The sequence below is a fragment of the Callorhinus ursinus genome, unplaced genomic scaffold, assembly GCF_003265705.2.
Source record: "Callorhinus ursinus isolate GAN/ISIS: 27379988/994484 unplaced genomic scaffold, GSC_fseal_2.0 scaffold8, whole genome shotgun sequence".
Lineage (NCBI taxonomy): Eukaryota > Metazoa > Chordata > Mammalia > Carnivora > Otariidae > Callorhinus > Callorhinus ursinus.
This window is the reverse complement of record NW_027397070.1, coordinates 71,038,650-71,066,408: the sequence shown is the minus strand read 5'-3', so window position 1 is coordinate 71,066,408 and position 27,759 is coordinate 71,038,650. Positions and strand designations below refer to the sequence as shown.

The window sequence follows — 27,759 nt, the reverse complement described above, 5'->3', positions numbered from 1 at the left end:
CAGGTAAAGAAAGACTGAGGAGCAGGTGGGAGCCGCCTGAGGCGGAGGTTGCAGGTGAGGGAGGGAGGCCAGGCTTCCTGCACTGTCTCCAGAGCCCAGGTCCCAGCAGGGTCCCCTCTCTTCGGGACTGTACTCAGATGGACATAGACCGCCTGTCCCCCTGATTGCTTACAGACCGCCTGTTTTCGAGAGGAGCGCGATGTGCTGGTGAACGGGGACTGCCAGTGGATCACTACGCTGCACTACGCCTTCCAGGACGAGAATTACCTGGTACGTGTGGGTCTCCGGGAGCTGAGGCTCGGTCAGACGGCGCGTGGCCGAAGTTTGTTGATTCCTTTGTGCTGTTACAAAAAAATAGTAAGACTGTTTGGAATTGACATTGTTGAAACGTATATATGACCAGAGAAAACTTAGGGGTTTGTTTTAATGTAGTAAACAGGTGGAATTTTTAAAAAATAGACTAATGAGATTGTATTCTTTGTTTTTCTAATTACTAGATAACCTGATTATTTTGTTCACCGGGTTTATTCCATTTAAGCTGGGGGCGTGAAACATTTTTCATCTTAAACATTTTCCATCTTTAGTTACGTGTGAGACGAGGGAGTGCTGTGGGGCCACAGGGGCTCAGCCCTTCACGCCGAGTGGCTATTGCCCTGCTGCTTGGCGACAGGCCCAGGACACTGAGCTGGTTTGCAGTCCTCCCGGGTGGATGAGCTGGGCTCTCTGACGCCTTCTGACACGGGGTTTTGGGGAGACTCTTGGCATCCGTTTCTCCTGACTTGAGCTGGGCTTCCTTTCAGTTTTTTTTTTTTTTTTTTTTAAAGATTTTATTCATTTATTTGACAGCGAGAGAGAGAGCACAGGTAGGCAGAGTGGCAGGCGGAGGGAGAGGGAGAAGCAGACTCTGCACCAAGCAGGGAGCCTGATGCGGGGCTCGATCCCAGGACCCTGGGATCATGACCTGAGCCGAAGGCAGACACTTAACCGACTGAGCCATCCAGGTGCCCCTTCCTTTCAGTCTTGACCAGTCTGCCGTGTGACCAGCACACGCCTGGACGTGAATGTAGACACCTGGGAACGCAGACACAATAGCTCAGAGTGAAGGGAAACCAAACCTTGGGTCTCAGGCACTTTGAATTCCTAGAGTGACTCTAGGTTCCCCTAAACCTGAAGTCCTTTTATGTGGAGCTCCAGGTGTCGGTGAGCACAGACCCGAAGAAGCTGGTCTCTGCCTCGCTTCTCCGGCCTTCGCAGCTCCAGCACTGGCCGCAGGGCCTTCAAGGGTCAGCACAGCCTCAGTGCGGGGACCTCTGTCTCTCTGAGCGTATCCTCACTAGCATGCTCCATTTCCTACAGCAAGCCGAGTGATGTGGGGTCTCTTTTACTTATCGTAGAACAGTCTCTTTCAGAGATCAAAAGAAATCCCTTAAATTCAAATGCCCAGAATTAGATAAAAGGGTTTATTATACCCTTTATTTAGAATTTAAAATAGGGGCGCCTGGGTGGCTCATTTGGTTAAGCATCCAACTCTTGGTTTCGGCTCAGGTCATGATCTCAGGGTTGTGGGATTGAGCCCCACGTCAGGCTCTGCGCTCAGTGTGGAGTCTGCTTGGGATTCTTTCTCTCTCCCTCTGTTCCCCCATTCCTCCCCACCGCCCCCTTTGCTCACTCACGTGTGTGCTCTCTCTAAAATTAAAAAAAGAAAAAAAGAATTTTAAATATATATGCTTGTTTCTACAGAGGGGACCGTTGTGTTTACTGAGCAGTGGCACGTGGGTCACCTCAGTCCGTCTTCCCAGGGACCCCATGGCTTAGGCACTCATGGTTGTCACCACTTTTTAAGTGGAGCGTCCGGAGCAGGAAGGGATGAAGTCATTTGCCCAAGGTTGTCGCACAGATGCAGGGGCTGAGCAAGGACCGCAGTCCCGGCCTGTGGCAGGAAGTGGTGCTCAGTGCCCTTGCCCACAGACCGCAGAGTCCTGACGCCCTGGGGCCCTCTCCACATAAACCTCCTGCTGACCGGGGACCGGCTCCAGCCTGTTTCCCATGTGAATGAAGCTTCTGAGCAGTCTAGGCAATGTGGGTCTGTACCGAAGGAAAGCAACGTTTCTTGCCTGAAATCAGCACGGCATGTTGCAGTCTGAAGTGTGAGGCATCCCCAGGCTTATTCTGACCGGAGACGGTCAGTTAGGAATTCCAGCCAAGAAGCCATCTTCTTGAGTGTTTAGAGTTGCACAAATAGAGGTACAGTGACAATTAGGGAGGAGAGCAGGGACTCTGGGGCCTTCTTGGGTCCTCAGGCTGGGGTTGGCAGCCCAGGGTCTGGCTGTCTCTGCCGCCCCCGGGTGGTGAGTTTAGGCAAGTTTCCTTCTCTCTGGGACAGTGGCAGTCTTTGTGGGCGGGTGCGAAGCAGGCCGGCAAACACGCGGTCTGAGTGCCTCGGGGTGGCCGGCTGTGTTAGGTGGATTCCTTGGGCTGCCCTGCCGAGCCAGTTCGTGTTATAATTTCTGTTGTAGGTATCTAAACTTGGCGTGTCGTAAAAATTAAACCTGTTTGACCAGTAACTAAGAGGGCGTTGCCTTACTGACTTAGAATCCTGTGTTACATGATCATTGGTCTAGTTCTTATTCCAAAAATCAGTTTCTGCGTGTCTGCCTTATAAGCCCTTACAGTTTACTTTCCTTACAAATTCGTTTTCCAGCAGCCTATCAGTCATATTTAGCCCTGCTGTACTACGTTTTTATTTTTCTTTTCAGATTTCCAGGTGGACATGGAAACCGTTGAGGTTCAGCTAGACGTGGTGCTTGACTTATTCCTACTGCTTTCTTAGGGCTGCAGAACTTGGCTCTTCGTTCACCTGCCCCCTCTCCCCGCGTGCGTCCGCCAGCAGGTGCTCTCGTCTTTGCCTCCAGATAGCCACGATGCCTGATCCATTCTCTCTGCCCTCCCCAGTGCCCGTCACCCTCACTTCCTGCCTGGCCTTAGCCCCTCTCCTGTCCTGCTCTTGGCCCTCATCCTCAGTCTCTTCTTCCTGGGCAGGCAGAGCAAGCTTGTAAAGTACATCAGATTGCAGCTGCCTACCCCAGGGCCTCCCAGCAGCTTCCCTGGCTCTTAGAGTGGGGCCTGTGGTCCCTGCTGTGGTCTGTGGGGCATGGCCTCACCCCCACCCCCTGCTCGCGCTCTGGCCACAGTCACTGTTCTCCATTCCCCCCAACAGGCCACATCCTTTGCACACGTCCCTTTGTCTGGAACGTGACCTCTGGCCCGTGCCAAGGCCGGCTTCTGCCCCCGTCACGTAGGCCCCAGACATCTGCCTGGTGGTCCATGCAGCCTGGTCACGCTCTAGCATGCTGTGTGGTTTGTTTTCTTCTGTGCTTAGTGCTCTCTGAAAGTCTTGTGACCTCTCCTTACTTACTGTGGTCTCTGGCCCTCCCCTCGATGTCAGCTCTGTGGAGGAGCACCCCTTGCCTTGGAGGGGTGCCAAGGGCTCCTACCTGAGAATGAATGAGCAAATGAGTGAGTGAACGAGGGAAAGCACTAGCTCGGTGGGTGCCATAGAGGGTCTTCGTGAAACAGGAGTTGTTGTGGGCACGGGTGAGGAGAACCTGATTACACAGGACTCCCGCCCTTGGACAGGCAGGCTGCAGTGCCCTGGTGCCCTGAGATCAGGCAGGGAGGTCGGGTCAGCCAATGTGAGCCTTGAGAGTGGCTTGTGAGGCAGGGTGGGAGGGTTGTCAGCACAAGTGCTTTTGAGGAGAGCAGGGGCCTAGAGCGAAGGCTCCCCCTCCTCAGAGGAGCCCAGCAGCATGGTGGCTACTCTCCTCTTTCATGAGGCCCCGATGGCCATGTTTGCCAGTGTGGGCCTGGGTCCAGTTGCTTGTGTTCAGATCCTAGCTCTGTCACTCGCTGGCTGGGGGACTTTGGGCACGTCATCGAGCCTTACTTCTTCACCTGTAAAATGGGACCGTGCTGGCATCTGTGGCGAGGGCTGCTGTGGGCATCCGCAGAGCGGGTGAATCAGAGCCTGAAAGCACAGAACGTAGTAGTTGCTCCCTGAGTGGGAACTCTTACTGTTGTTAGGTTGTCAGGAAACAAGGTGGTATTTCCCATCTCTTGGTTAGTTAACTGCTCAGACCAGAGCATCCATCTCTTCAGAGGAAACTGGCTTCAAGGGGGGTGAGTGCTGTGAGGCGGGACCTGCCCACTTCTCAAGCAGTCCCTGAGACGTGGTGACCCCGGCAGCTGCCACCCTGACCTGTGAGATGCCCCGTGAGACATCAGAGCATTCAGGGTGCTGCGCCCTGAGACTGTTTTCAGACAGAAGGCCGCCCTGCCCCTCCTGCCCTGGGACGAGCCGGCTCCAAGGGGAGGGCCTGCTCAGTCCCATTAGCAGAACACCCGGCACCTGGACATTTTTCTCTCATGGCTTTAATTTCTACATAAGCAGTAAATGTTCTGATTTTTCGTGGGGGTGTACTCATAAGTACCTACCTTTCAGCTTGTTCATGGGATCACCTTTCTAATAAGAGCTGCTAGTTTCATGTGATTTTAGGTAACTCACCTTCCTCCTCTGGTCCAGTGTCCTCTTTCTGTGATGTAAGGACCTGGAGAATTATTTGTTTGTTTGTTTGTTTGTTTGTTTATTATTAATTAGCACAAGCAGGGGGAGGGGCAGAGGGAGAGGGAGAAGCAGACTCCCCTGCTGAACAGGAAGCCCGATGCAGGACTCGATCCCAGGACCCTGGGATCATGACCTGAGCCGAAGGAAGATGCTTAACCAACTGAGCCACCCAGGCACCCCCTGGAGAATTATTTTAAACCCAGTAGAACTTGATAGATCACAAATCACGTTTCTAGCTTTTATTGTGCCTTCTCCAGCATCAAACCCTTCAGTCACTTTCTCCATTGGTTAATTGTACTATCTGTTGAAGTTTGTTCTCTGCCAAATGCCTAACTTCGAAAGTAAAGCAGTATTAGGATACATCAAAGCAGGAAATCTTGGATGACATGGGAGCAAGCCGTTGATCCAGACTTGAAGAGCCAAAGGACTTCACGGTGGGAGTTTGGCCTTTAGTTGTCAGGCTTGGCGCTGACTAAATGTTCTCTCCTGTCTCTTCCCAATTTGTAGTACTTAGTCATGGATTACTATGTGGGTGGTGACTTACTGACCCTGCTCAGTAAATTTGAAGACAAGCTTCCAGAAGATATGGCAAGATTCTACATTGGTGAAATGGTGTTGGCCATCGATTCCATCCATCAGCTTCACTATGTGCACAGGTAATCACCTCTTACGTTCTACAGAAACTCCATCTAATGTGTTAAAATACTCTTTCAGAGTTCTCTGTGTCACAGACCCCAGGTTCCAGGCCTTCCAGAGAGGTCATGCAGTTAGCAGTCCTCACTTTGAGCTGCCCCAGCGCCTGGCAGCAGGGGTCCCAGCATTACTGTGACGATTGTGATGCTCGAGTGCTGGTCGCCTGAAGCCACGTTTGATATTTGCCTGACATTTTTCACCCTCTCCCCTGCTGATCCTGCCTCCCCAGGATGCTTGCCCCCTGGCTCGTGGGTTCCCTGTGTCTGTGTCTGCTTTCTCAGCAACGCTTTCTCTGTCCCACGGCCCCCAGCAAAACACAGAGGAAAATGAGACTGAGAAGAGGGGCTCATACCACAGCAGCCTGAGCAAGAGTGTGACTGGCTCTTGGGGCCGGGTCGGCGTGGCTGGCTGCCTCCTGTTGTCCCGGGCCCTGTGCTGGGCCCGCGCTCTCCTGTGTGACGGTGCCGCGTCTGTCTCTTTCTGCCGTTTAAGACAGCGAATCAGTCCTGCAGGGGTTGTTTCATTTTGATCAAAGTCAGACAGTTGTATATGAGTCTCCTGCCCTGCCCAGATTCCACTGGCCACAGGTAGCTTGTCACCTTTCTTAACTGTTTCTTCTGCTGTTTACCTCCCATTTCTAAGTAACGCTCTTCTTTTGCTGTTCTCTTTTTCGCAGAGGAGGAACAGTTAGGTCACGTCTGTTAAAATGGAGATTTACTCTTTACAGAAGTATCTCTCCCTCCCAGCCCTCTCCCCACACCCTCTCCACCCTCCCCTCCCACATCATCCCAGTCTGTAAATGATAACTTCTGGTTGAATCTGTGTCTGGTGTTCATAACATGGTGCCTGTGTAAATATTACAGACGAGCCTTACAGTTACAGCATTACCCTCGTTGTAGAACTTGTCTCCCCCAGGGTTAGTAGCGGCCCTGTTTTTTCATGAATGTACTTTTCCCTGGGAGCCATTGCTAATTATCCCCAAACACTGTGACCGAATTATAAAGCTGTGCACACACAGACATACCAGGTAGCCTAGGTCTGATTTTTCTTGGTGCTCCCTCTTCCTTCCCATTCCCTTCCGTCCAGGGTGCTCCCTGAGCCTACTGCTCTGCCCTCATTCTGAGAGTTCTTGCCCCTGGACAGGGTCCCTGCCCATCTCCCTAGGATTGGATCCCTTGTTTTCTGAGTCACGCATCTTCCTTTTGGTTCAGTCTTTCGATTTGGTAGCACATACTCTCTGTAATTTCTGGAAAAGGAGGCTCCTGAGATCATTTTTTTTTTTTGAGATCAGCATCTTAATTCTATCCACATGTGTGACTGATGGATGATCCAGTATGGAAGTTTAGATTGGAAATCACCTTCCTCTCAGGACTGTGAAGGTGTCACTGTCCTGCGTTGGGAGGCTCGGGACCCGGTGTTCTCCTAACATGGCCATGAATGTTACCTCACTGCTCAGCAGGGAAACTGAGGCGCAGGGCCCTGGGACAGCTTGACTTCAGCCACATGTCCTGCCCAGGGCACCGTGCCACACATCCCCTGTGTCACAGAGTAAGCAGAGGGAGCTGCCCCCAAGTGTCACTTCTTTTAGGGCAGTGAGGTTTGGGACAGTGCATTTTCTCCTTTTTCACGGATTCCTTAATGTCATTGCACCTGCTTTTATAACAGTTCACTGTAGTTGTTTTCAACCTTCAATTTTATGTTCTTCCTTTTTGATAGACTGTGCCTAATTCATAGCAGACATAAATGTCTTTGCATTTGTCACCAATCTCCAGGGAAATTAATCTGACCACCTTATTAACAGTTTATTCTTTCCCTGTTTTCCCTAATTGGAAAGCTTTCTCCTTATTAATTGGCTACGTAGAAGCTTCACTCTGTTGTTTGACCTCCAGGCATAGGAGGAGAATTAAATATGTAATTAGCACCCCCGTCAACTCAGGATTCAGACTTAGAGCTTGAACGACCCAGTCTAAAAGCAGAAAGCTTTCCATTTTTGGTAGAAAGTTCACAAAGTCAGCTTTTGCAGGAAGTCAGTCCTACCCCAGCCTCCAGTGGTGGACACAGTGTGAGTGGGGTGACACTACATTTGGTAGGGCCAGCAAGAAGTGTGTTTTGTCAGCACGAGTGGTGATGGCACTGCTGGACTTAACACGCACGGTCCCGACCCTATGCCACAGCCCTGCGCCGTTTCTGTGGTTGCCCGTGGGCCGTGGTGACTTCAGGCAGTGCCCACCACCCCGCAGCTAGGCTTCTGTAGCTCAGGATGCAGTGGGCGGCACGGAGTGGGGAGCGCAACACCCATGCTTCTGAGAGGTCGGCCCCAGATCCCAGCAAAGCTAGAAACAGTCACAGATTCACAAAGACTCGCTGTTGGAGGACGTCACATCCCCGGAGAGAACAGAGTACGGCTTAGGAATGAAAGAACGGTGCAATTTTATGAGAAGGGTGATTCAGAGAACAAAACCGGTCTTGAAAAGGAAAAGCGAGAACAGGGAGCTGTGTGGGACACAGGATAGCACAGAGGAAACCTGAGCGAGACGGAGATCCGGGGGGCGGGTGGTCGGGGCGGCTCTGCAGCGCCTCCCCAGGAATGGCTCTTACTTTATCCTGAAGGGGCCCTCCTTGCTTACTCACCCGTCTGCCCCAGCGGCCTGAGAGAACACCCTCATCGCGTCCGCACTCCTTGTGCAGTTGGTCTGCTTTCGGACGTTGCATCCCGCCCTGTCCCCCCTCTGTCTCTCCGCGCCAGAGCCCCGCTGCTGTAATCATGGAGGCTGAGCCCGTGGAGGCCTAGTTGCCCCATCAGCCTCCTCGCTTTCTCCTCACGGTTCCTCTGGCTGACCGATCCCTGTGACCTTCGGTATCCACTTGTCTGGCACCAAAAAATGTTGGAAAATGTTCGATGTGATGGGCCCATCAGTCTGTCAATGCAGGCCCTTTCTATTACTTCTGGAAAGTTCTCTCAAATTGTATTTTCAAGTATGAGTTGTGTTTTATTGTTTCGGTTTCTTCGGGGACTCCCGTTATTTGTGGGCTGGGTCTTCTTAGCCTGTCTTCCACTTCTCTCCAGCTGCTCTCTCTGACCCTTCTCACTGCTTTGTCTCCCTTTTATTCTTCTAGATCTTTCCCTCCCTTTCTGCAGTGCCCTTCATCAGATTTTTATTTGAATTTGTTCTCCTTTGAGCACCTTATAATTTAGTCACCATTTCTGATAAGATTTTGTCTTATTCTTCTATTTCTTCCTGAGTTAAATTGACTCTCTTCGTTTCTCCCTGTTTTTGTCTGGTTCTGTTCTTAGTTATTATTTTCTCGACTCGTTGAGGGTTTGTTTTGTTTTCTCTCTCCTCTTCCTGTTTGTTTATTCCAGTGTGGAGTGCTGTGCTCGTTTTCTTTTGCTCTGTGGGTCTTCCTGTGGGTAAGGATTGTCATCTTCTGCTCACTTTGGTTTGTGGGACTCGCCCCCGATGTTGGGAGTAGCGAGTGCACATTTGTTTTCCCGGAGGCATGGCATTCTGTCGCATCGGTGCATGCCTGTACTCCTCTGGGTGAGCATCTGCCTTCTTTTGCTCCTAACGTTTGTGTTCCCTTTCATGCTGGCTGGTCGTTTGAGCTTGTTTTGCCAGGAAGGAGGGTTTGTGCTTTAGAGGTCGTCCCCCTGCCCGGGGGCCTACGTTTACAAGGACACAGAACAGCACGCATGACTGTGGGCTTACTTTCCTGCCGTGCGCTTACTGCTGATAACTGATCTTCAGCCCCCGGGTCTTTGTCCGTCAGCTCCGGCATGGGGTCCGTGGTGCGCTCTTGGCCCGCTGGGCCCCTGCCCCAGAGCCTCACCTGTCTCCTGCTCTCATCCGGTCTCTGCCCAGCCACCCTCAGCTTCCTTTTCGACTTCCTCACATTTCTTCACAGCACATACCACGCGTGTCATACTCTGGTGCTGAGACCACGTGTGTGTCTCTGTGATCCCATGTTCACGTTCTGCCACCTCAGCTGGTGGGAAGCTTTGTGAAGGCGGGGGCCGCGGGATCTGGTTCCCGTTGTAGACCTGGGGTCGAGCACAGCACCTGGCACAAAGGAGACGCTCAGGAGACCTTGTCGGCCATGTGGTGGGAACAAGGATGGCCTGTCGCCCGACTGGGCATCAGCTCGCGCATAGGAGTGAGCGGTAGTGGTGATGCCTGCCAGTGCATACCCAAGTAAAGCGTCACGGGGAGACGTTGTTCCAAGACTGTCACAGCTGGTACGCTGCTAGTTAAGGTTAAGAGCTTTGACCTACTCGGTGTGTAACATGGAAATGGTTAATTCGTGTATTTATTTTACTAACAGAGACATTAAACCTGACAATGTCCTTTTGGACGTGAATGGTCACATCCGCCTGGCTGACTTTGGATCGTGCTTGAAGATGAATGACGATGGAACTGTAGGTATTTTGTTGGAGATTTTCCGTTTGATTTGGGATTTTGCTTGTAATTAGAAGGGGCTTAAAATTTTAATTTGAGATCCAGTTAAGAAACCAAGTTTATGAATATAAATTAAAAAGATAAATCCATTTAGGAGACAGTTGAAATGTTCTGCTTCAGTCTGAAGCCTCTTTTTGGCTTTCTGTGTTTACAGCCGTCATGCACATGCTTCTCAGTGTGGGGGGCTTGTCGGGTTTCCTCATGTGGCCAGGCAGCTAGTCACATCAGCGCTGCAGTGGATGACAGGCAGCCCTCGGGTCCATTCTTGAAACACCCTGTGCAGGCCAGTCGGGCGCACAGACCTTCGCTGTAACTACCCCTCCTCATTTCTGTCTGTGGGCGGCTAACTTCTGTCAGTGAGGGGTTTTCTCTCTGTGGGTGTTGTAGATCTGGAAGCGGGGGTCCTTGATGCTAGACTTTTCTCTTTCCAACAAGCTCTGCGTATTGAGGAGTTGATACATTGGTGCTGTCCTCAAATCCTCCTTCTGACAAGAACAGTGGCCTCAGACTGAGCTCGAGTGTTGGTTAGCTTTCTTACCCACACGTGCGGACACTCGTCCTGTGTCACCACCTCGTGCTCCGGTCTTCCCGCTGTCTGCCTCGGAGCTTCTGCAGCCAGGCAGCCGCGCGGCAGAGCAGTGACTCTGGTCACATGGCAGAGGCAGACCCCCCCCCCCGCCGCTGCTGATTCAGTCTGACCTGGGGTACTGCTTGCACCCCATGACCCTCTCCTCAGACACAGCCCAAGGGAGGGTCAGGCCTTCTGTGATTGTTTCTCCCTCAGTCTTATGGACTCTTCTCCATGTGCTCTGAGACCAGTCTGATTTCCTGGCTGACTCACTGCCTCTTGTTTTCTCGGTGATGATTGCTGCCCTCTCTGGCCACAGATCTCCGTAGAGATGTCACAGGCCTGTTCTGCTAACGTCAGCAGCCAAGGGACTGTTCTTTCCCCTTTAGGGGCCTTAGCCTCCTGCTTCCCCATCTGGGGAATTCCTAAGCACCCAGCTAGTGCCTGGACCTACTTCCAGATGTTCCCATTTGGGAGACTGAAGGGTAGGCTCTGGGTTAGCAGCCTTAGCATCCCTAGGAGCATGCTGGAAATTTAGCGTCTTGGGCCCCACCTTAGAATTTGTTCTATAAGAGCCCAGGTGGCCTTTGTGCACACAGGGGTGGCGAAGGGTCAGCCTGAACACACGTGGCCCCCGGACCACACTTGGGGCAGTGACGGAGCGTGTGGGACATGCCACCCCTTGAGGGACTGCAATGTCATCTGGGGCCTGAGGTGGGCTTTTGGGCACAGGGAGACCAGGTGTGCGAGACAGTCTTGTGCATTCTGGAAACTGCCCAGTGTGTAGTGCTGCAGTTTTATTTCATGATGGTTTCATTATTTGTTGTCCCTATTTTAGAGAAGGTAGTTAGGAATTTGGCCTGAGAGTTTCCCTCCCAATACCACCTCTCCCCTAAGGTCCAGTCCTCTGTGGCCGTGGGCACTCCTGACTACATCTCGCCCGAGATCCTGCAGGCGATGGAGGACGGCATGGGCAAGTACGGCCCCGAGTGTGACTGGTGGTCTCTCGGGGTCTGCATGTACGAGATGCTGTACGGAGAAACACCCTTCTATGCGGAGTCACTCGTGGAGACCTATGGAAAGATCATGAACCACGAAGTAAGACATTGCATTTCCACGTCCTGTTGGTTCGAGTCCCAAGGTGCAGGTCTGGAGGCGGAGGGCCACTCGGAAGCTGTTAGCATCTTTGGGGAAGAGGTGTTAGGGCTGGAGCAGGCTGCTGGCCGCCAGATGGGAGCAGAGAGAATGTGGCAGTAGGGTCCACACCGGCGGCCGACACAGGAGGTGTGGGCGTGAGGGGAGGAGAGCTTCCGGGTCAGGGCCCAGGAGAAGCGTGCTGAGCGTGCATGGCCTCAGGGTGGCCGGGGGTGAGGAGCAGTTGGGCTCTTCCACCTGAGGGTCTGGATTCACCAGCTTCATGACGGGGCCCCACGCCTCCGCATGGCGGCATCCCTCCACCTCCTGGGTCCTGTTCCTTTTCCCTTTCCCAGCTGTGCATTTTCCACTCCGACCTCGCCTCCCCTCTGCCTCACCTCCATTTCTCATTTGCTTTACCATTTACTCTTCTTCCTCGTGTTGCTGTCATCTGCTTCCCTCAGTCAGGTATGTCTTCTTCACGCCGCTCCCACCCTCTGCCAGCGTGGTCTCAGCGTGCTTCCACGCCTCTCCAAGGGTGACCCCCTCCACTGACTTGTCCTCAGCCCCGTCCCTCACTAACTGCTCCCATGGGGAGCAGATTAACACGAAAGTGGTGGGGGATCTTCCATTTAACTACAAATCAGAGCAAGCCATACTTGTAAAAAACACTTTTCCCAAGGTAGAAATAAATGTTTTCACTTGTAAATTAGTATATACCTACCATTTAAAATGTCAGACAATGCCAAAGGACAGAGTGTAGATGGTGGAAATCAGCCCATCCACTTTTCCACGATGAGTGCTGTTAAGGTGCTGAACGGGACTCCGTGAATCCTAAGGAGCCTGTTGGTACTGAGTGCGCTCCCTGTGGGGCCTGGTCCAGCGCTTTGCATGCTCGCACTCACCTGATCCTCACGCAGCCCCGTGAGCTGCTTCTGCCGTCCCTGGTTCTAGATCACAAGAGTCGGGCCTGGGCTGGATGTGTGTGTGTGTGGGGGGGGGGCGGTGTTGGAGTGAATGGCATCACATTGCATATGACCAGCTTGTTCTGTCCGTGTGTTACTGTCATCTCTCCGGTGCACAGAATCAGTCCGTTCTCTTGACATGTGTGTGCCCTGTCTGTTTTTAACAGGTTCCTTTTTGATGGGCATTTAGGTAATTTGCAGTTTGCTTGGTCAGAATATCATGCTGTTGTAAATATGTTAGGTGTTCTCTTTTTGACTGTTTCTGTAGAATATGGTTTTCAGAGTGGGATTGCCATAGCTCCTGGCAAAATGCCCTCTGAAAGGGCTGTACCGGCCTGTCCCACCACAGTGCGTGGTCTGCGTCCTCGACCACTTTGATGGGTGACTGTCCATTGCTGTTGTCATTTACATGTAATGTGGTACCAAGTCTGCCACGCATACAAGCAGTAAGACTAATGATCTCGTTTGCCTTTCTGGAATGCAGTTTCATTAGCTGTGGCTTGCATTTTAGTTACCGTGAAAGTAGACATGACTTGCTTTGGAGCAGTCGCCTCTATTTGTTTCCTGAAATGTCTCTATACCTTCGATTTTTCTGAATGAGTTTTCATCCTGTGTCCACCGACCTCCCCACCCTCCAGGAGCGATTTCAGTTTCCATCCCATGTCACCGATGTGTCTGAAGAAGCCAAAGACCTTATTCAGAGACTCATCTGCAGCAGAGAGCGCCGGCTGGGCCAGAACGGGATAGAGGACTTCAAAAAGCACGCGTTCTTCGAAGGTCTGAATTGGGAAAACATACGGAACCTGGAAGCACCTTATATTCCTGATGTGAGCAGTCCTTCTGACACCTCCAACTTTGATGTGGATGACGATGTGCTAAGAAACATCGTAAGTGTCAATGCTGTTGCGTCCTCGTGTGGTGTCCTGGTGGGTCCGAGTAGTGGCAGTGTTCTGTGGAAGGTGTTGCTTGCCAATATGATACATCTTAGGACTGTGTTGGTTTTTTAAAAATCTGGTAGTTTTAAGAAAATACACCTTTTATTCCAACCTTCAGCCTGGTTCTTAATGTGCCTTTGAAAAAGGAAGGGTTACAGGCACACCTCATTCGATTGTGCTTTGAGTTTTTTACAGACTAAAGGTTTGCACGTGCCTCCAGCACATCTGTGGGCACCATTTCTGCTCACTTTGTGTCTCTGTCACATTCTGGTGATTCTCACCGTACTTCAAACTTTTTCATTATTACTATATTTGTTACGTGATCTGTCATTAGTGCTTACGATTTGTTGAAAGTTCAGGTGATGGTTAGCATTTTTTTAGGAGTAGAGTATTGTTAAATTAAGGTGTGTACTTTATTCTGATATAATGCTACACACATTTAGTAGACTGTAGTGTGGTGTGAACTCAACTTCTGCATGCACTGGGAAACCACCCAGTACACTTGACTCGCTTCATTGCGATACCCACCTCCTTATGGTGGTCTGGAGCCGAACCCAGAATTTCTCCCGAGGTACGCCTGTGCTGAGTGGGAGTAAAATTGAGTTAAATGGCTCTTCTCCTTTGGAACTCATCAGACACACTTGTGCTGTATTTTCATGGCATTCGGCTCTGTCACCTACACCACCATCTTGAAGCCCTGCCACAGCCCTGTTACCACTTCCAGACTTCGAGGCCCTGAGCAGGCGAGGATCCCTCCACTCCCTCACAGCAGGCTCCCAAGCCTCTGGGGCTCCGGTCCCCACGCATGAGCATGTAGGCTTCCTGCTGTCCCGTGTTCTTGGGTGTCTACACATGTGTTTGTATGGCAGGGGTTTGGGAGCAGCAGTGACCATGTGTGGGTTCTGAGTCCTCCCACTGATGTCGTGGAGCCTCCAGATTGGGTCCTGGCTCTAGGGCCGTCCGGTGTTTGGCTGGTCCAACAGGGCCTCTGGTGCATCAGTCGTCACCTTTAGCCCCAGAGAGTTTTGCTTAGAGGCTGTAAAGTTATTTGATCTCCTCGAACCCAGCCTTTTTTAGTCCATACGTGTGACCTGGTTTGGGGATAGAGGGACTGAAGTTCAACCAAGTAGAAGAAAGATCTTGAGTGCTCCCTAGAGAATTCCTCTTACTCAAATAAGAGCTGAACTATAGACCACACGGAGAAAAGTAGTGTCCGGTAGAAAGGGTTTTCCTAGACTCCAAAGAAACTATTTCCACACTGACATTTCCCAGATGAGTTATAACTGGTTTCGTGTTTGATGAAGGATCCTGAAGCTGAAAAATAGAGTTGGTAATACATTTACCTAAAATATTCTACCTTGGCTTCCAAGCCTCTCTTCTGCCTTTGGCCTCTGTCTCTGCCGAGGGCCTGGGAGCCCCCAGCCTCTGCCCCGCGCCTTCCGGGGGCTGTGCGTGTGCCCCATCTGCGCACCTCTGCTTAGGGCCACATGGAGTGGTGGATGCCGTAGCTTCAGCAGGCTGGGCTGTGGTGCAAGTTGGGCCTGGGACATCATCCTCATCTGAAGCAGTGTGTTTGTCCCCTCTACTGCGTTGTGTGCGCAGCCAGACCTGAGAACTACAAATCTGCCAGTGCTGTGCTCTGTGGCGGGGAACGCAGTGTCCTCCGTGTCCTAGAAAGCCACATGACTCTCTCTCGTGCACCCGATTTTAACCAATGGGTAATATTCTTTCCTTCCTCTTTCCCTTTGTTTGAACATGGATTTAATTTTGTTGTATGTGTTCTTATGCAGGAAATATTACCTCCTGGTTCTCATACAGGCTTCTCTGGGTTACATTTGCCATTCATCGGTTTTACATTCACAACGGAAAGGTAGGTCTAGATTTATCATTCTCCAGCCAGAGCCTCCCCTTGGGCTAGATGAGCAGTCTGGGGGGCTGCTCTTGTGCAGGTGCATGCCTGCATCAGTGTTGGCGGGGGAGGGCTGTGCTCATGGAGCTGTGGACGGGCTTGTCCTTTGAAAGGGCCACCTGATGACTATACACAGTGACACGGAGCAGGCTCAACAGACTTCTTCCACAAAGGGTGGTCTCTGTTACATAGTCTTCTTTTTTAACAACGCTTTGAAAATGGGAAACCCATCCTTAGCTCATGGGATAGTTAGCTGACTTCTGACTTACAGGCCGTCAGTGTTGGCAAGATCTGTTCTGAGAGAATGTCATTGGCCATGGTCAGCAGCCCCCTTACTGGTCATGCCCGGCTTTCATAAGGATTTCAGCCGCAGTGCCGTAGCTTCCACCGTGGAGCACAGTCCCAGACGTAATGGAAATCTGAAGAGCCAGGAACAGAAGCCCCACGTGTAGCTCCAGCCCCCAAACACCGTGGTGACTATTTGTACCTGTCAGCCTCTGTCTCGAATGGGCCTCTTTGCCAAGCTGTTGCCGGCTCTCAAAGAAAACTGGGCCAGGAGGAGAGGCGAGAGGAGGAAATACAGGCAAAGTGAAGCAGATGGAACCACGCAGCGCCTGAAGGAGGGCAACACAACTTGACTCCTGGCACTCTCTAGCAGCTCATAGCTGAATTGATGAGAATTCCTTCAGGAGAGGGCTGTTTCTGCTTGAGCTCATAGAGGCTCCCTTGGTGTGAGGTGCCAGGGCTAAGCAGCACTTGAGCCAGAGTGACAGCTGATGCCTTGTAGTCCACAGGAAGTGGTGCGAGATGCCGTAGACACACTGACCTCTTAATCCCTCGTGCGGAGGTTCCTCGGTTTTCTGGCCTGTTCTAGCTCCGTGGGTGCTTGTTAAACCCAGGGGTTCCAGGCCGCCTGCCGAGGCTCCAGTTTGGTGGGCCAGGCCCAGGGCCCTCCTTCTGGAACAGACCTCACGGTGCTGGCATGCTCAGCATTCTTGGGCCACCTTTGAGAAACACCAGCCCGGCCCTTCCGTAAACGTGTGTGTGCTGGTGCCTTGGCTGCACTCAGTGTAGCAGGAGTCAGAGGAGTCTCCCCAGCATCGCTGTCACATTAAAAGCAAGAGAACTAAATAACTTGTGTACCAGTTCAGGAATTAAGCTCTGCATGAGAGAAGCACTGTGGGCTTTAATCTGTGCATGTGGCGCACACCGTAGGCCCGTCACTGGCGAGTAGCTGGGCCGCCCACAGTGCTGGAGTTGAGAGAACCGTGCAGGTTGTTCAGTCTGCACGGGAGGATGAGCCCTGGAGGGTGGAGCGGCCCATCCCCAGAGAAATCCTTGGCCGGTCAGCAGCAGGAGGAAGCCCTCGATGGCCTGGGCATCCAGGACTGCCCCCTGTGGCCTCTGCCAGGCCCCCACGCTCAGATGCCCACACGATACCATCTCCTGTTTCATTTCTGGTTGAGTGTAAGTGGTGCCGTAGGGATTACATTCCCTCCTTTGCAGAGGCGTTTTCTTTGACCACCTCGGAGAGCACAGCCTTGTCAGCCACCCTGTCATCTGACCATTAGCCATAAGGAAGACTCTTCTAAATTCTGACTCTGTAGTCTTTTCACACGCAGTTTTGTTGGCCTATTTGAAAGATGTGTGTTTTGCCCCAGAAGTTGTAAAATGCTGATGAGCTATAAATTCTCAGTAGATGAGAAAACCCTGTTGCTTCACTTACAGCTGTTTTTCCGACCGAGGCTCTCTGAAGAGCATAATGCAGTCCAGCACCTTGACCAAAGATGAGGGTGTGCAGCGGGACCTGGAGAACAGCCTGCAAGTGGAAGCCTACGAACGGCGAATCCGGAGGCTGGAGCAGGAGAAGCTGGAGCTGAGCAGGAAGCTGCAAGGTGAGGGCAGAGCCCGGCCTCCCACAGCCTCGGATGCCCGCCCTCAGCACTGGCCTGCCCTCACACCCTGTCTCCCTCCCCTAGAGTCCACCCAGACCGTGCAGTCCCTGCACGGCTCCAGCCGGGCCCTGGGCAGCTTGGCCCGGGATAAGGAAATCAAAAAGCTAAATGAAGAGATTGAGCGTCTGAAGAATAAAATAGCAGGTAGGTGGTCTGTATTCTTGGGCATTCATCCCTTCAGAGAAAATTTTTAGTCCTTTTCGTAAGGTGGAAAAGGAGAAAAAAAGCTTTGGCTTCAGTGAACCTTTTTAAAGGTCTCTTTTGTCTATTCACTTGAGATGATTTCTCCACCTTGGCTTAGCTCAAATTATAGGATTTTATAGCTGTAGCTAGATTGTGTTTTCTAGTATTTCATCCACAAACTCTCAGAACGTTTTACATTTCTCTGTCTTAATTTCCCTCTTTGTAGCCCTGAGACAGAATCGCTTATTTCTTCCTGAGGCTTTCCTCAGTGACCTACTTCCCTCGGTATTTTAGGTGCTGGTTCTGTTCTCCCCCCTTCATCCTCTGTGGTTCCTAGATTATCAGAACTTCCTAAAGACTCAAGTCACTTTTGAGTGTTAACCCTCAGCTGACACAGGGGTTAGCCCGGCAGTTGACTCTCATCTCCAAACCTGTTCTTTCTCTCCATTTCCTTCCTAGAACCCCCCCCCACCCCTGTTGACACTGAAAAGGGCCCGAGTCACTTACACACAGAGGCTTCCTGTGCCCCTCGGCTGCCCTGTGCTTGCTCAGGGTTAGCAGCCCCTGAGACGGGTGGCTCAATGCCACGCCAGGGCTCACAGCCCCCGGGGCAGAGCTGTTACCCAGACGGGCAGCTCACATGGGTGGCTCAGCAAGTGGCACTTGACACAGCAGCTCACGTGTATGAGAAAGTCAGAAAGCTTCAAATGATAAAGAGCGTGAGGAATTATTAAATAACTCACTCTCAGGAAGTCAGATGGTCTGTTTTCTCTTTTGCTCAGATTCAAATAGGCTCGAGCGGCAGCTGGAGGATACGGTGACCCTTCGCCAAGAGCATGAGGACTCCACGCATCGGCTGAAAGGCCTGGAAAAGCAGTACCGTGTGGTGCGGCAGGAGAAGGAGGATTTTCACAAGGTAATCCAGGGTGTGATTTGACATGAGAGGGGTGTGAATGGTTTCTTAAGTTGTGAGGTTGAAGTCGTGCGGGGGTCCGAGGACTTCTTCCAGGACCCTCGTGTGTGTCCTGGCCTGTACTGCCCACAGCCCCTGAGGGGCACGACTGCCCAAGGGTCCCGCCGGGCCACTGGGCACTCAGCCTCCAGGGTGGCTGGCCGTGACTTCATGGGCCTCCTCCTGGCTGCTGACCACAAGCCTGCCCCGTGGGCCGTACCCCCCAGTGAAAGTAAGGACATGGCGGTGCAGAGGGTCCCCGTGTCCCAGCGTCCTCAGGAACTGACCCAGCTGGGTTCATACGCTTGTATCTGGTGCCAGTCCTTCCCCCCCCTCCCTGCCCCTGCTCCATCTGGCCCCCTGCAGCGGCCTCTCCCCACCCCCCCTTCTTTCAGAGGTGAGCTCTTCCTTACAACAGGGCGCTACAGGAGAGACCATTTATTAAAATTTGGGTAATTCCCCCCAGAAGGCTTTTATAAATTTGATTTTCAGTGAAATATATCAAACTCCATGCTCGTACAGTATGTTCATACCACAGGATCGTGTTTTCTGAAATACATTCATTTACACACCTAAGTCGTCAATTGTATAGTTTGTGATCGTTCTCTAAAATGTGCAGGATTTCAAACCCAGATTGTCCAGTTCCCCATGGTATCCTACCAGAGCACTTTGTCTGGAAGTGCAGCGTGGGACAAGAGACCCCGCATTACTCTAGCTACAGTAACACCCAGGCATTCCCCTCCCCATGGGGGGAGCCTCCTCGCCAACCTGTTCACATCCACTCCTTCCAGTCAGACAGGTGCCACGGTGACTGTGCCACCAGTGGTTAAGGGTTTGGCTGCAGGGAGGGGAGGCTGCCAGGTGGCCGGTAGTGAGGCCATGTCACCTGTGCAGCCAGAGGGACAACCACATCCATCTCTCTCTCTAGTGAGGGGTTAGCAATGCTGTGATCATTGTTACATGATTCCTTACTTTGGTGGAAATCTTAAGCTTTTTCTTTTGTAATATGTTCTTTCCTGATTTCTGCTGTTTAAATAACTGGATTGGTGATGTTCATGCTTCATCCACCTTTGTGATTGTGTGGATGGCACCGGGGAGAGGTTGAAACTGGTGAGCCAGACTTGCCACTGTGAGCTGGGCCTCAGGCTGGCTGGGAGAGCTTGGGCTTCTGGTCACCACACGGCCCAGGAAAGACTGAGGGTCTTTCCTGGAGTGAAGTTGATGCTTAGCACCTCAGCTCAGGTGGGCTTCTTCCAGGCAGCTCATAGCCAGGCTGGGGCTGAGCAAAGGGCTTTTTTCAAGAAGGTGAGTTCTTGGATCTTGGCCTTGGTCTGTGGCCGGCATTTGCAGGGGAAGACTGAGCTTCCAGCCTTCCACGTCTTTGCCGAGCACACGTAAGATAGCTCCCGTTCTTTCTGTGCAGCAATTGGTCGAAGCTTCAGAGCGATTGAAATCCCAGGCCAGAGAACTCAAAGATGCCCACCAGCAGCGAAAGCTGGCCTTGCAGGAGTTCTCGGAGCTCAACGAGCGCATGGCAGAGCTCCGCTCCCAGAAGCAGAAGGTGTCCCGGCAGCTCCGTGACAAAGAGGAGGAGGTGGAGGCGGCCATGCAGAAGATTGACTCCATGCGGCAGGACATGCGCAAATCTGAGAAGTTCAGGAAAGAGGTAGCTTTTTAGCTGTTTCAGGGCTTGTACTGTTTGGACCTTTGTATGATCTTAATAAAACATCTTGAGAACTTGGGCTGAATTATATAAATTACTTTAAAATAAGCCTTAAATTTTATGAGAAACCAAGTAAGTTGGCTTGCCAAGTTTTTTTGTATTTCTCAGCCCTCTCAGTATCTATTAGTGAAATTATTAAGAGATGTCTTAGGATGCTGATGTTTAAAAATTCTCTTTTAAAGCAAATGGGTATTCATACCTAACAAATATGACATAAATGTGTCATGATGTGATTGATACAGCACAGCATAAGTGTGCATGAGCCGCATGTCCCTGGTGGGTGGGGAGGGAGGGTAGGAAGACCAGGCTCAGCCAGGCGCACCCCACGTCAGCCCAGTGGCTCTGAAACTTTGCCTTCAGGACGGCTTTTTGCTCCTAAAGATCATTGAGACTTCCCAAAGAGCTTTTGTTTGTGTCGGTTACAGCCCTTCATATTTACCATGTCAGAAATTAAGACACTTTCTTCAGTTTAACAATAAACCCATTACATGTTGACGTAAGTAACATTTTTTATGAAAAGTAACTACCTTCCCCTGTGTAGTGAAAAGAGTGGCATTTTTACATTTTTGTGCTTTTCTTTAATAACCACCTTAATAAACACGTAGGTTGTCATACCTATTTCTGCATTCAGTCCGTCATGTTACACTGTTTTGGATCAAGTATTTGAAGAAAACCCAGGTATTTAGAAAAAGAAGGGCCTTTTATTCCCCCTGAAAGGGCCTCAAGACCCGGCTTTGAGAACTGGCTGCCTGAGATGCTCCAGATGCTCTTTCACTAACGAGTGACATATTTTAAGCAGCCCTTAGTATTGAATTCTGTTAAAATTTGCTTAGTAAACTGAATCGGAAGGCCTAGAAGTATGTGATCTTTGTCACTTGGTCTCAAAATGCCTGTTTGTTTTCTTCTCCATTTATTTTACAACCCAGATACATTTGTAGTTGTAGCCAGCCGTAGCTCCGGTCAGTGGAACCCCTAACTAGCATTAGCGGTCCCACTCCAGATGAGTCACTATGGGGGATGAGGCAGGCCGCCGAGGTCCACCCAGCCAAGGGTGCCGTCCTTCCGCTGCCCCCCCGCTCCCACACACGCATGACGATTGTCGTTTAATAGATGAGTTCTTGTTCTCCAGACACCCGAAGTACTTGCTTCCACCATTCTACATCCTTTCTTGAAACTTAATGCCAAATTATTGATTTAAATTAAAATTTGAACTTGTTTTATTACTAACCAGCCGTTCCAGTTAAGTCTTGAAGTGTGTTCAGCCTTTAACTGGGGATGAAATCTGATGAGGAGGGAAGGAGTCAGAGGCTGTAGGACTGCACTGGCCGAGTGCCTGTCCGGAGGGCCGGCTTCGTGCCAGTAAGCAGCGGGCGTTCCTCTTGCAGCTGGAAGCTCGGCTGGAGGACGCCGTTGCCGAGGCCTCCAGGGAGCGCAAGCTTCGTGAGCACAGCGAGAACTTCTCCAAGCAAGTGGAAAGTGAGCTTGAGGCCCTCAAGGTAGTGCCTGCCAGAGGCCAGACTGTCACCACCCTTACTGTCGTGGTGGGCTTGTCGGGGAAGGGCGGCTGCGGATGAGGTGCCGGTCGTGGAGAACATGCCTTTATGGCAGCTTTTCACTTTTAAAACTCCAGTTCCTTCATGTTTTCCCTTCTGTAAAAAGTCTCAGGCAGTTTATAGGAAGCCCTGGGAAACTAACACCTGATCCCTACTGTTTATCTTGAGTTTCTTTTTGTTGTTTAAGATTTCCTTTATTAGAGGAAGAGGAAGAGAATGAGGGCAGGCACGAGCAGGGGAGAGGGAGAAGCAGACTCCCCGCGGAGCAGGGAGCCTGACGCGGGGCTCTGTCCCAGGACCCTGGGATCATGACCTGAGCCGAAGGCAGATGCCACCGACTGAGCCACCCAGGCATCCCTGTCTCAAGTTTCTAAATTCAGTGGAGTCCATTTCTCGAAAAGTTCCTTAAAGCCCACATCCTGCCACTGAAGTTGAAGAGACAGGCTGGTGGCCGGGGCGGGGCAGCCAGGCACCTTGGGAGGGAGCGAGCGAGCAGAGAGCACTACTGGTAGAACGGGTGAGGAGGTGGCGGGTCTCCTTGTGAGCCTGGTGCGATCTCGGGTGCGCGAGTCGCCATTCTGAGCCTTGGTTTCCTTGTCTGCGAAGTGGGGACAGTGGGCCTCCCTCTCCCCCGGCCCATATCTCAGAACTGCCTGTTTCTCTCCGTCGTCCTTGCTGCCATCTGGTCCGGCCGGCGGCAGCCCCATGGGCCTAGACTTGTGCTCCCTTGTGCCTGCGTGCTTGTCGCCGTCCAGAGTGACAGTCCACGCTCCACGTGGCAGCCAGAGCGCATCCTGTCCTTGCGCACACCGGTGGCTTCCCGTGGCTCCGGGGTGACTCGACCCTAGCGGCACCCCTCCGGGCACTTCCCCTTCCCGCTCGCCCCAGCCGCCCTGACACCCTCCTGTTGTGCACACAGCTCACTCCCAGCTCAGCGCCTTTGACTTGCTGCTCATCGCCTGACATGGCGCTTCACGTGTCAGCACCTCAGCGCTGCCTTCTCTAACTGTCCACTTCGTGCCACCCCCCATTCTTTGTCGCGCTGCCTTGTGTTAGTGTCTTGTTGCTTAGTTACTGGCTTGTCGGTCTCTCCCCCTCTGCCCCACAAGAGCAGAGAGCTCAGTGTAACCCTGTTACTACAGAGGCACCTGACACATAGTCAGCCCTCAAAAGAATATTGTTGCGTGATGAACAAACAGTGGGAGGAGGCTTTGAAGACCATTCGTGTCAGGGTATAGAGACAGAGCTTCTGGAGACCCGGGCGGATTGGGGCACATCCCTTCAGCAAGGCAGATACTGGCAGTCCCTGGCATCCACCTGACTGAGGCCAGATGCATCAGGTGCAGCGCCTGTCACTGGGCGGGGGACCACAGGCCGCGTGGCCCTCAGGAGGACACAGAGCTCTGTAATTAATTTAACCTTTATCTGCAGATGAAGCAAGGAGGCCGGGGACCAGGTGCCACCTTAGAACATCAGCAGGAGATTTCCAAAATCAAATCTGAGCTTGAGAAGAAAGTCCTGTTTTACGAAGAGGAGTTGGTCAGGCGTGAGGCCTCCCACGTGCTGGAAGTCAAAAACGTGAAGAAGGAGGTGCACGATTCGGAGAGCCACCAGCTGGCCCTGCAGAAGGAAGTTCTCATGTTAAAAGACAAATTGGAGAAGTCAAAGCGAGAACGGTATGTGTCCGTGCGCTCCTCAGTGTCGCGGGTGCCGGCTTGTGCCCCTGCCCGCCTGGCGGCTGGCTCAGTGGCTTCTGACTCCTTTCTCTCTCGCACCTTCCCAGGCACTCGGAAATGGAGGAGGCGGTAGGCACAGTAAGAGATAAGTACGAGCGTGAGAGAGCCTTGCTTCTGGAGGAGAACAAGAAGCTCATGGCCGAGAACGAGAGGGTAATCTGTGCCCCACTCGCGGCCACGGTGTCCTCAGTCGTGCGTCCTGGGACCTTACCGCTTATGGGAAGTCATAGGTTTGATCTTCACAGTGGGGTGCTTCACTGGGTTAAAAGCTGCTAATTACCCAAAACCACCAGCTCTTACCTCTTAGTGTGTTCAGATTTGTAGTGAGATGTGATGGAAGTTAGATACACTCGAAAAATCTACATTGAAAACTAAGTTTGGGACAATATCTCATAACGAGGAAAGCTTTCAGACTCTGGAGAAGAACTTGGGCTATAACAATGCTAACGTCCTATTTGAAGGGCACCCTGTTAGCTTCTAGCTTCCCACAGAGATCCCCAGAACATACAAAAGGTTAAAGTCTTAAAAAAAAAAAACAAAAAAACCCCCACAGTTTAAAAGGCACCAAATAACAAGTTGTGTGGTACAATTGTTTAATTTCAGCTTTGTTCCTTTGTGGACAAACTCACAGCTCAAAATAGACAACTGGAGGATGAGCTGCAGGACCTGGCAGCCAAGAGGGAGTCGGTTGCCCACTGGGAAGCTCAGATTGCAGAGATCATTCAGTGGTATGTGCGTGCCCGGCCGCGGTTGTCCCCAGGCCTGCCTGAGCCCATCGGGCTCTCCTCACCGACAGTTTCTCTGAGGCCTCAGCACGGACCTCTCTGCTTTTTCCCCGAATCACTCAAGTCTAGGGCCACCAGCTCTGTCCAGTGCTCATCACATTGGACTAAAGGTGGAGAAACCGCACTGAGTCACTGACGGGGTGGGTCAGGCTTGCACGGCCCCCGTGTTCTGATGAGCGGGAGGCTGGGTCTCTGCACAACTCAGCAGAAGGGACTGGGGCTGCCCTTGCTAGCAGAGGCGTTTGATGGTCGTGGGCAACTGTCCCAGCTGATAGGACGTGGTGTCACTCTGTCCTGTGGGAGGCGGGAACCTGTTCTCATTTTCGGCACCTCTGGCTCACGGGGTATGGGTCCTCCTCTAGGGTCAGCGACGAGAAAGATGCCCGAGGTTATCTTCAGGCTCTTGCTTCTAAGATGACCGAAGAGCTCGAGACTCTGAGGAGCTCCAGTCTGGGGTCACGAGCACTGGTAGGCTTCGTTCTGAACTCTGCACTTTTGTGGCGATGGAATTCATTAATGGCTTTCTGTTGAGCATGAGTGCAGCTTAGTGCCAGGCGGGTCTCACTGATGAGGCGGGACTTCCGTGTGGCCAAAGCTGCCCAGTTTGAGGAGCTCAGGGTCTGCGAGTCGCCGGGAGATCACAGCCTGTTCTGATGCTGCACGCTCGCACAGCACGTAATCACTGCGTGCCAGGCTCTGTGGAGGGATCCTCAGCAGGACGGGCTGCTGCCCTCACGGACATTGGTCCTGTTCATTCTGTCACCCGCCTGGGCAGTGGTCTGTGTGTTTTGAGTGCCGGGAGTGTGGCGAGCTCTGGGCTGAACGCAGCACCATTTCCGCCCAGGCTCACTTGTGGGCACAGCCACGCGCGGCCCTCCTCCTCCCGTTTGTCGTTTGCACAACACCTGTGTGTGTGTGTAGGTTACTGTGTGGGTCACATATACGAGTAACAAGAAAGGTAGAGTGAATCAATTCTGTTAGAACTTTGTCTAGAACTTAAACCCAAATTTTCATCCCCGCATTGTGCTGATTTGAAGGTATATTTACCCTAAAGGGGCAGCATCTCTGAATGTCATTAACCACTCATCCCATCACCCAGGCACCTGGCACATTCATACCATCTTGTCAAAGAACACAGCCATGCTCTTTGCTCTGTAATTGGAAAACATGGTCATTTTTAGATTTTAGGTTTATGAAAACCAATTCAAATGATCAAATATTTTTCGTTTCTACATTTTCTTTTTTCTTCCAATCATGTTTATACGTATACTCGCACTTATGAACTGCACTGAGTAAACTTAGTGTACAAGCCTTATAAAAGATGAAAGGGGGGGGCACCTGGGTGGCTCAGTTGGTTAAGCGACTGCCTTCGGCTCAGGTCACGATCCCAGGATCGTGGGATCAAGCCCCGCATCGGGCTCCCTGCTCCGCGGGGAGCCTGCTTCTCCCTCTCCCACGCCCCCTGCTTGTGTTCCTGCTCTCGCTCTGTCTCTCTCTGTCAAATAAATAAATAAAATCTTTAAAAAAAGATGAAAGAATACAGTCATAGGTCCCTTTAGCAAAATGGATTGATTGAGATTCTTGTCACAGAATATTCCTATTGGAGGGCTGGATGAAAGTATCTTTCCTTTCTGTCCTGAGAAGTGTATTGTTCACCTGTTAAATCCGTGTAGGACGCAGTCATCTGAAGACTCGCTGAGTTTTCTCTCATTTACTGGATTTCAGTACAGTCGTTAGCGTCTAGATGAGCGCCACTCTCTATCCCTGTGCCACCTGCCCTGGGTTATCTTTCTTCTCTTTACTGTGTGGACGGAAAATGAAAAATCCTGTGTTAAAACTCTAAAAAGGTCTATCAAAGTGGTATCCCCAGACTGCTCTCCCTCCTGAAAGCGGACGGACTACATCGGGCTCTCAGCAGGAGTGGGCACTGTCATCAGGCTGGTCTCGCTCGCGGTCCCCATCCCTCCCCCTCCCCTCTGTCAGTTAGTCTTTCGTCCCAGGTGGGAATGACTGAGGAGCACTGCCATAATCTCCAAGAGTGAAATGGCACAATGTCTCAAGATAAAGGAACAGTAAGACAACGGGGACCTCGCAGTATATCTTAGGTTTGTAAGAGAGGCTGATGGGCTCAAGTAGGAATTACACTTGAGTTTCAGTCTTATTCTTTTAAAGAATAAGAAAAGGTACATCTCATTCTTTAGAAGATATCTAAGAATAAAAGTCACAAAATGCCCAAACTAAATTTGGGTCTGATGGACTTTGATAATATTTAACAGTATCAAATTAATATTTAAATTAATATTTAAATGATAATAAAAGTTTTAGAAAAAAGATGACATACCTGCCAGCATTTTGTTAAACAAATAAATAGCTTAACAGTATATCTGCAATATTTCATTACTCTAGGATCCCCTTTGGAAAGTTCGCCGGAGTCAGAAGCTGGACATGTCTGCGCGGCTAGAATTGCAGTCTGCTCTTGAGGCAGAGATCCGGGCCAAACAGCTTGTTCAAGAGGAGCTGAGGAAAGTCAAAGACATGAATCTCTCCTTTGAAAGGTACCTGGTACTGTGGTCTGACCGTGCAGGGGGCTGTGTGAACTTGGGCATGCCCCTGCGCTGTGACATCAATTGACTGAAGGAGCTTTGAGCAGTGGGACATTTTGGGCACCTAGTAGGTGCTCAGTAAGAATCGACTGGACAAATGTGCAGATGCCCTTCACCTACTGGAGGGTTATGTTAGTGTTTCCAAGGAATAATGAGAGTGGTATGAGTCCACGGTTCTGAAGGGTCGGTGTCTGTGTGTGTAAAGGGCGATGCTTGTCTTCCCCGTGCTGGGTCACAGGACGTGGCCACATGTCTGGTGGGTACCTCTCTCAGCTTCTTTTTCACCTAGTGCTGTTCAGTTCATCAGTTTCGAATTTTTCCTTTTAACCTGAAACTTACTTTAAAATATAGGTTGAAGGTGGAAAGCCTATTTGAAAACTCTTTTCCAACCTCGTACAGTCGTAAGAACACCATTTACACACAAGAGTAAACTCAACCAGTGTGTGATGAGATGCTATGCTGTCTGACATGCCCAGGACACAGTAGTGACCCGCTCGCGGCTTTGTAAAAAAACCAGGCCTCCCTACTTGTAGTAGTGCTGTTGATGTGGAAGGTGGGGCAGGCTCCTCCCTGAAGGGGGTGGGCGCCTGGGTGTCACTAAGGATGTCACTGACAGGATTACTGAGTCACATGTTCTGTTGGTTTGGGGCTTAAAAGAGTAATAATAGCTACCATTTAAATACGCTCCTTGTAAGCGATGCTGTTAATGATGTGACCCTTCCAGTGTTCCCGGGAGGCTGGCAGTCTTACAACCCCATTTTACAGATGATGAGATAGGCAGAGGTGCGGTGGGCCAGGCAGCGCTCCCCGCTAGTTCAGTGCAGACCCCCGCTCAGCTGCTGGACTGTACCGGGCGCCTCCTGGCCAGACGTTAACCACTGCAGCCTGACTGCTGTGTTGCTGCGTGGGAGCCCCGAGACCCCTGGTGCTCGGGCAGCGGTCATGGCCGCAGGTGCAGCCCACTAGCTTGCCAGCTATGCGAAAGAC

The 27,759-nt window shown here is 51.4% G+C and overlaps 1 protein-coding gene and 1 long non-coding RNA gene across 5 annotated transcripts in view; one reads left to right on the top strand and one right to left on the bottom strand.

The window, feature by feature from the left end:
- The window catches only part of CDC42BPB (CDC42 binding protein kinase beta), a 99,621-nt gene that overhangs the window by 46,561 nt on the left and 25,301 nt on the right, over window positions 1-27,759 (top strand). For 3 of the 4 annotated variants that reach the window (XR_003207583.2, XM_073895912.1, XM_025869316.2), the window contains exons 4-19: window positions 175-270; window positions 5,129-5,277; window positions 9,638-9,731; window positions 11,237-11,437; window positions 13,077-13,325; window positions 15,164-15,243; window positions 17,011-17,177; window positions 17,262-17,381; window positions 18,203-18,336; window positions 19,796-20,038; window positions 21,481-21,591; window positions 23,080-23,324; window positions 23,432-23,537; window positions 23,988-24,112; window positions 24,532-24,637; window positions 26,576-26,724. Coding sequence is in view for 3 of the 4 variants with exons in the window: in XM_073895912.1 (XP_073752013.1) it covers window positions 175-270; window positions 5,129-5,277; window positions 9,638-9,731; window positions 11,237-11,437; window positions 13,077-13,325; window positions 15,164-15,243; window positions 17,011-17,177; window positions 17,262-17,381; window positions 18,203-18,336; window positions 19,796-20,038; window positions 21,481-21,591; window positions 23,080-23,324; window positions 23,432-23,537; window positions 23,988-24,112; window positions 24,532-24,637; window positions 26,576-26,724 (2,375 nt within the window). In the remaining variant the exon portion in view is untranslated. The remainder of the gene's footprint in view (window positions 1-174; window positions 271-5,128; window positions 5,278-9,637; window positions 9,732-11,236; window positions 11,438-13,076; window positions 13,326-15,163; window positions 15,244-17,010; window positions 17,178-17,261; window positions 17,382-18,202; window positions 18,337-19,795; window positions 20,039-21,480; window positions 21,592-23,079; window positions 23,325-23,431; window positions 23,538-23,987; window positions 24,113-24,531; window positions 24,638-26,575; window positions 26,725-27,759) is intronic. The other variant, XM_073895913.1, reaches the window with a different exon arrangement.
- On the bottom strand, window positions 215-26,637 carry LOC141373325 (uncharacterized). Its single transcript, XR_012379200.1, has 3 exons — window positions 26,511-26,637; window positions 25,826-25,970; window positions 215-341 (listed from the first exon to the last, which is right to left on the bottom strand). It is a non-coding gene; the product is annotated as an uncharacterized lncRNA (long non-coding RNA).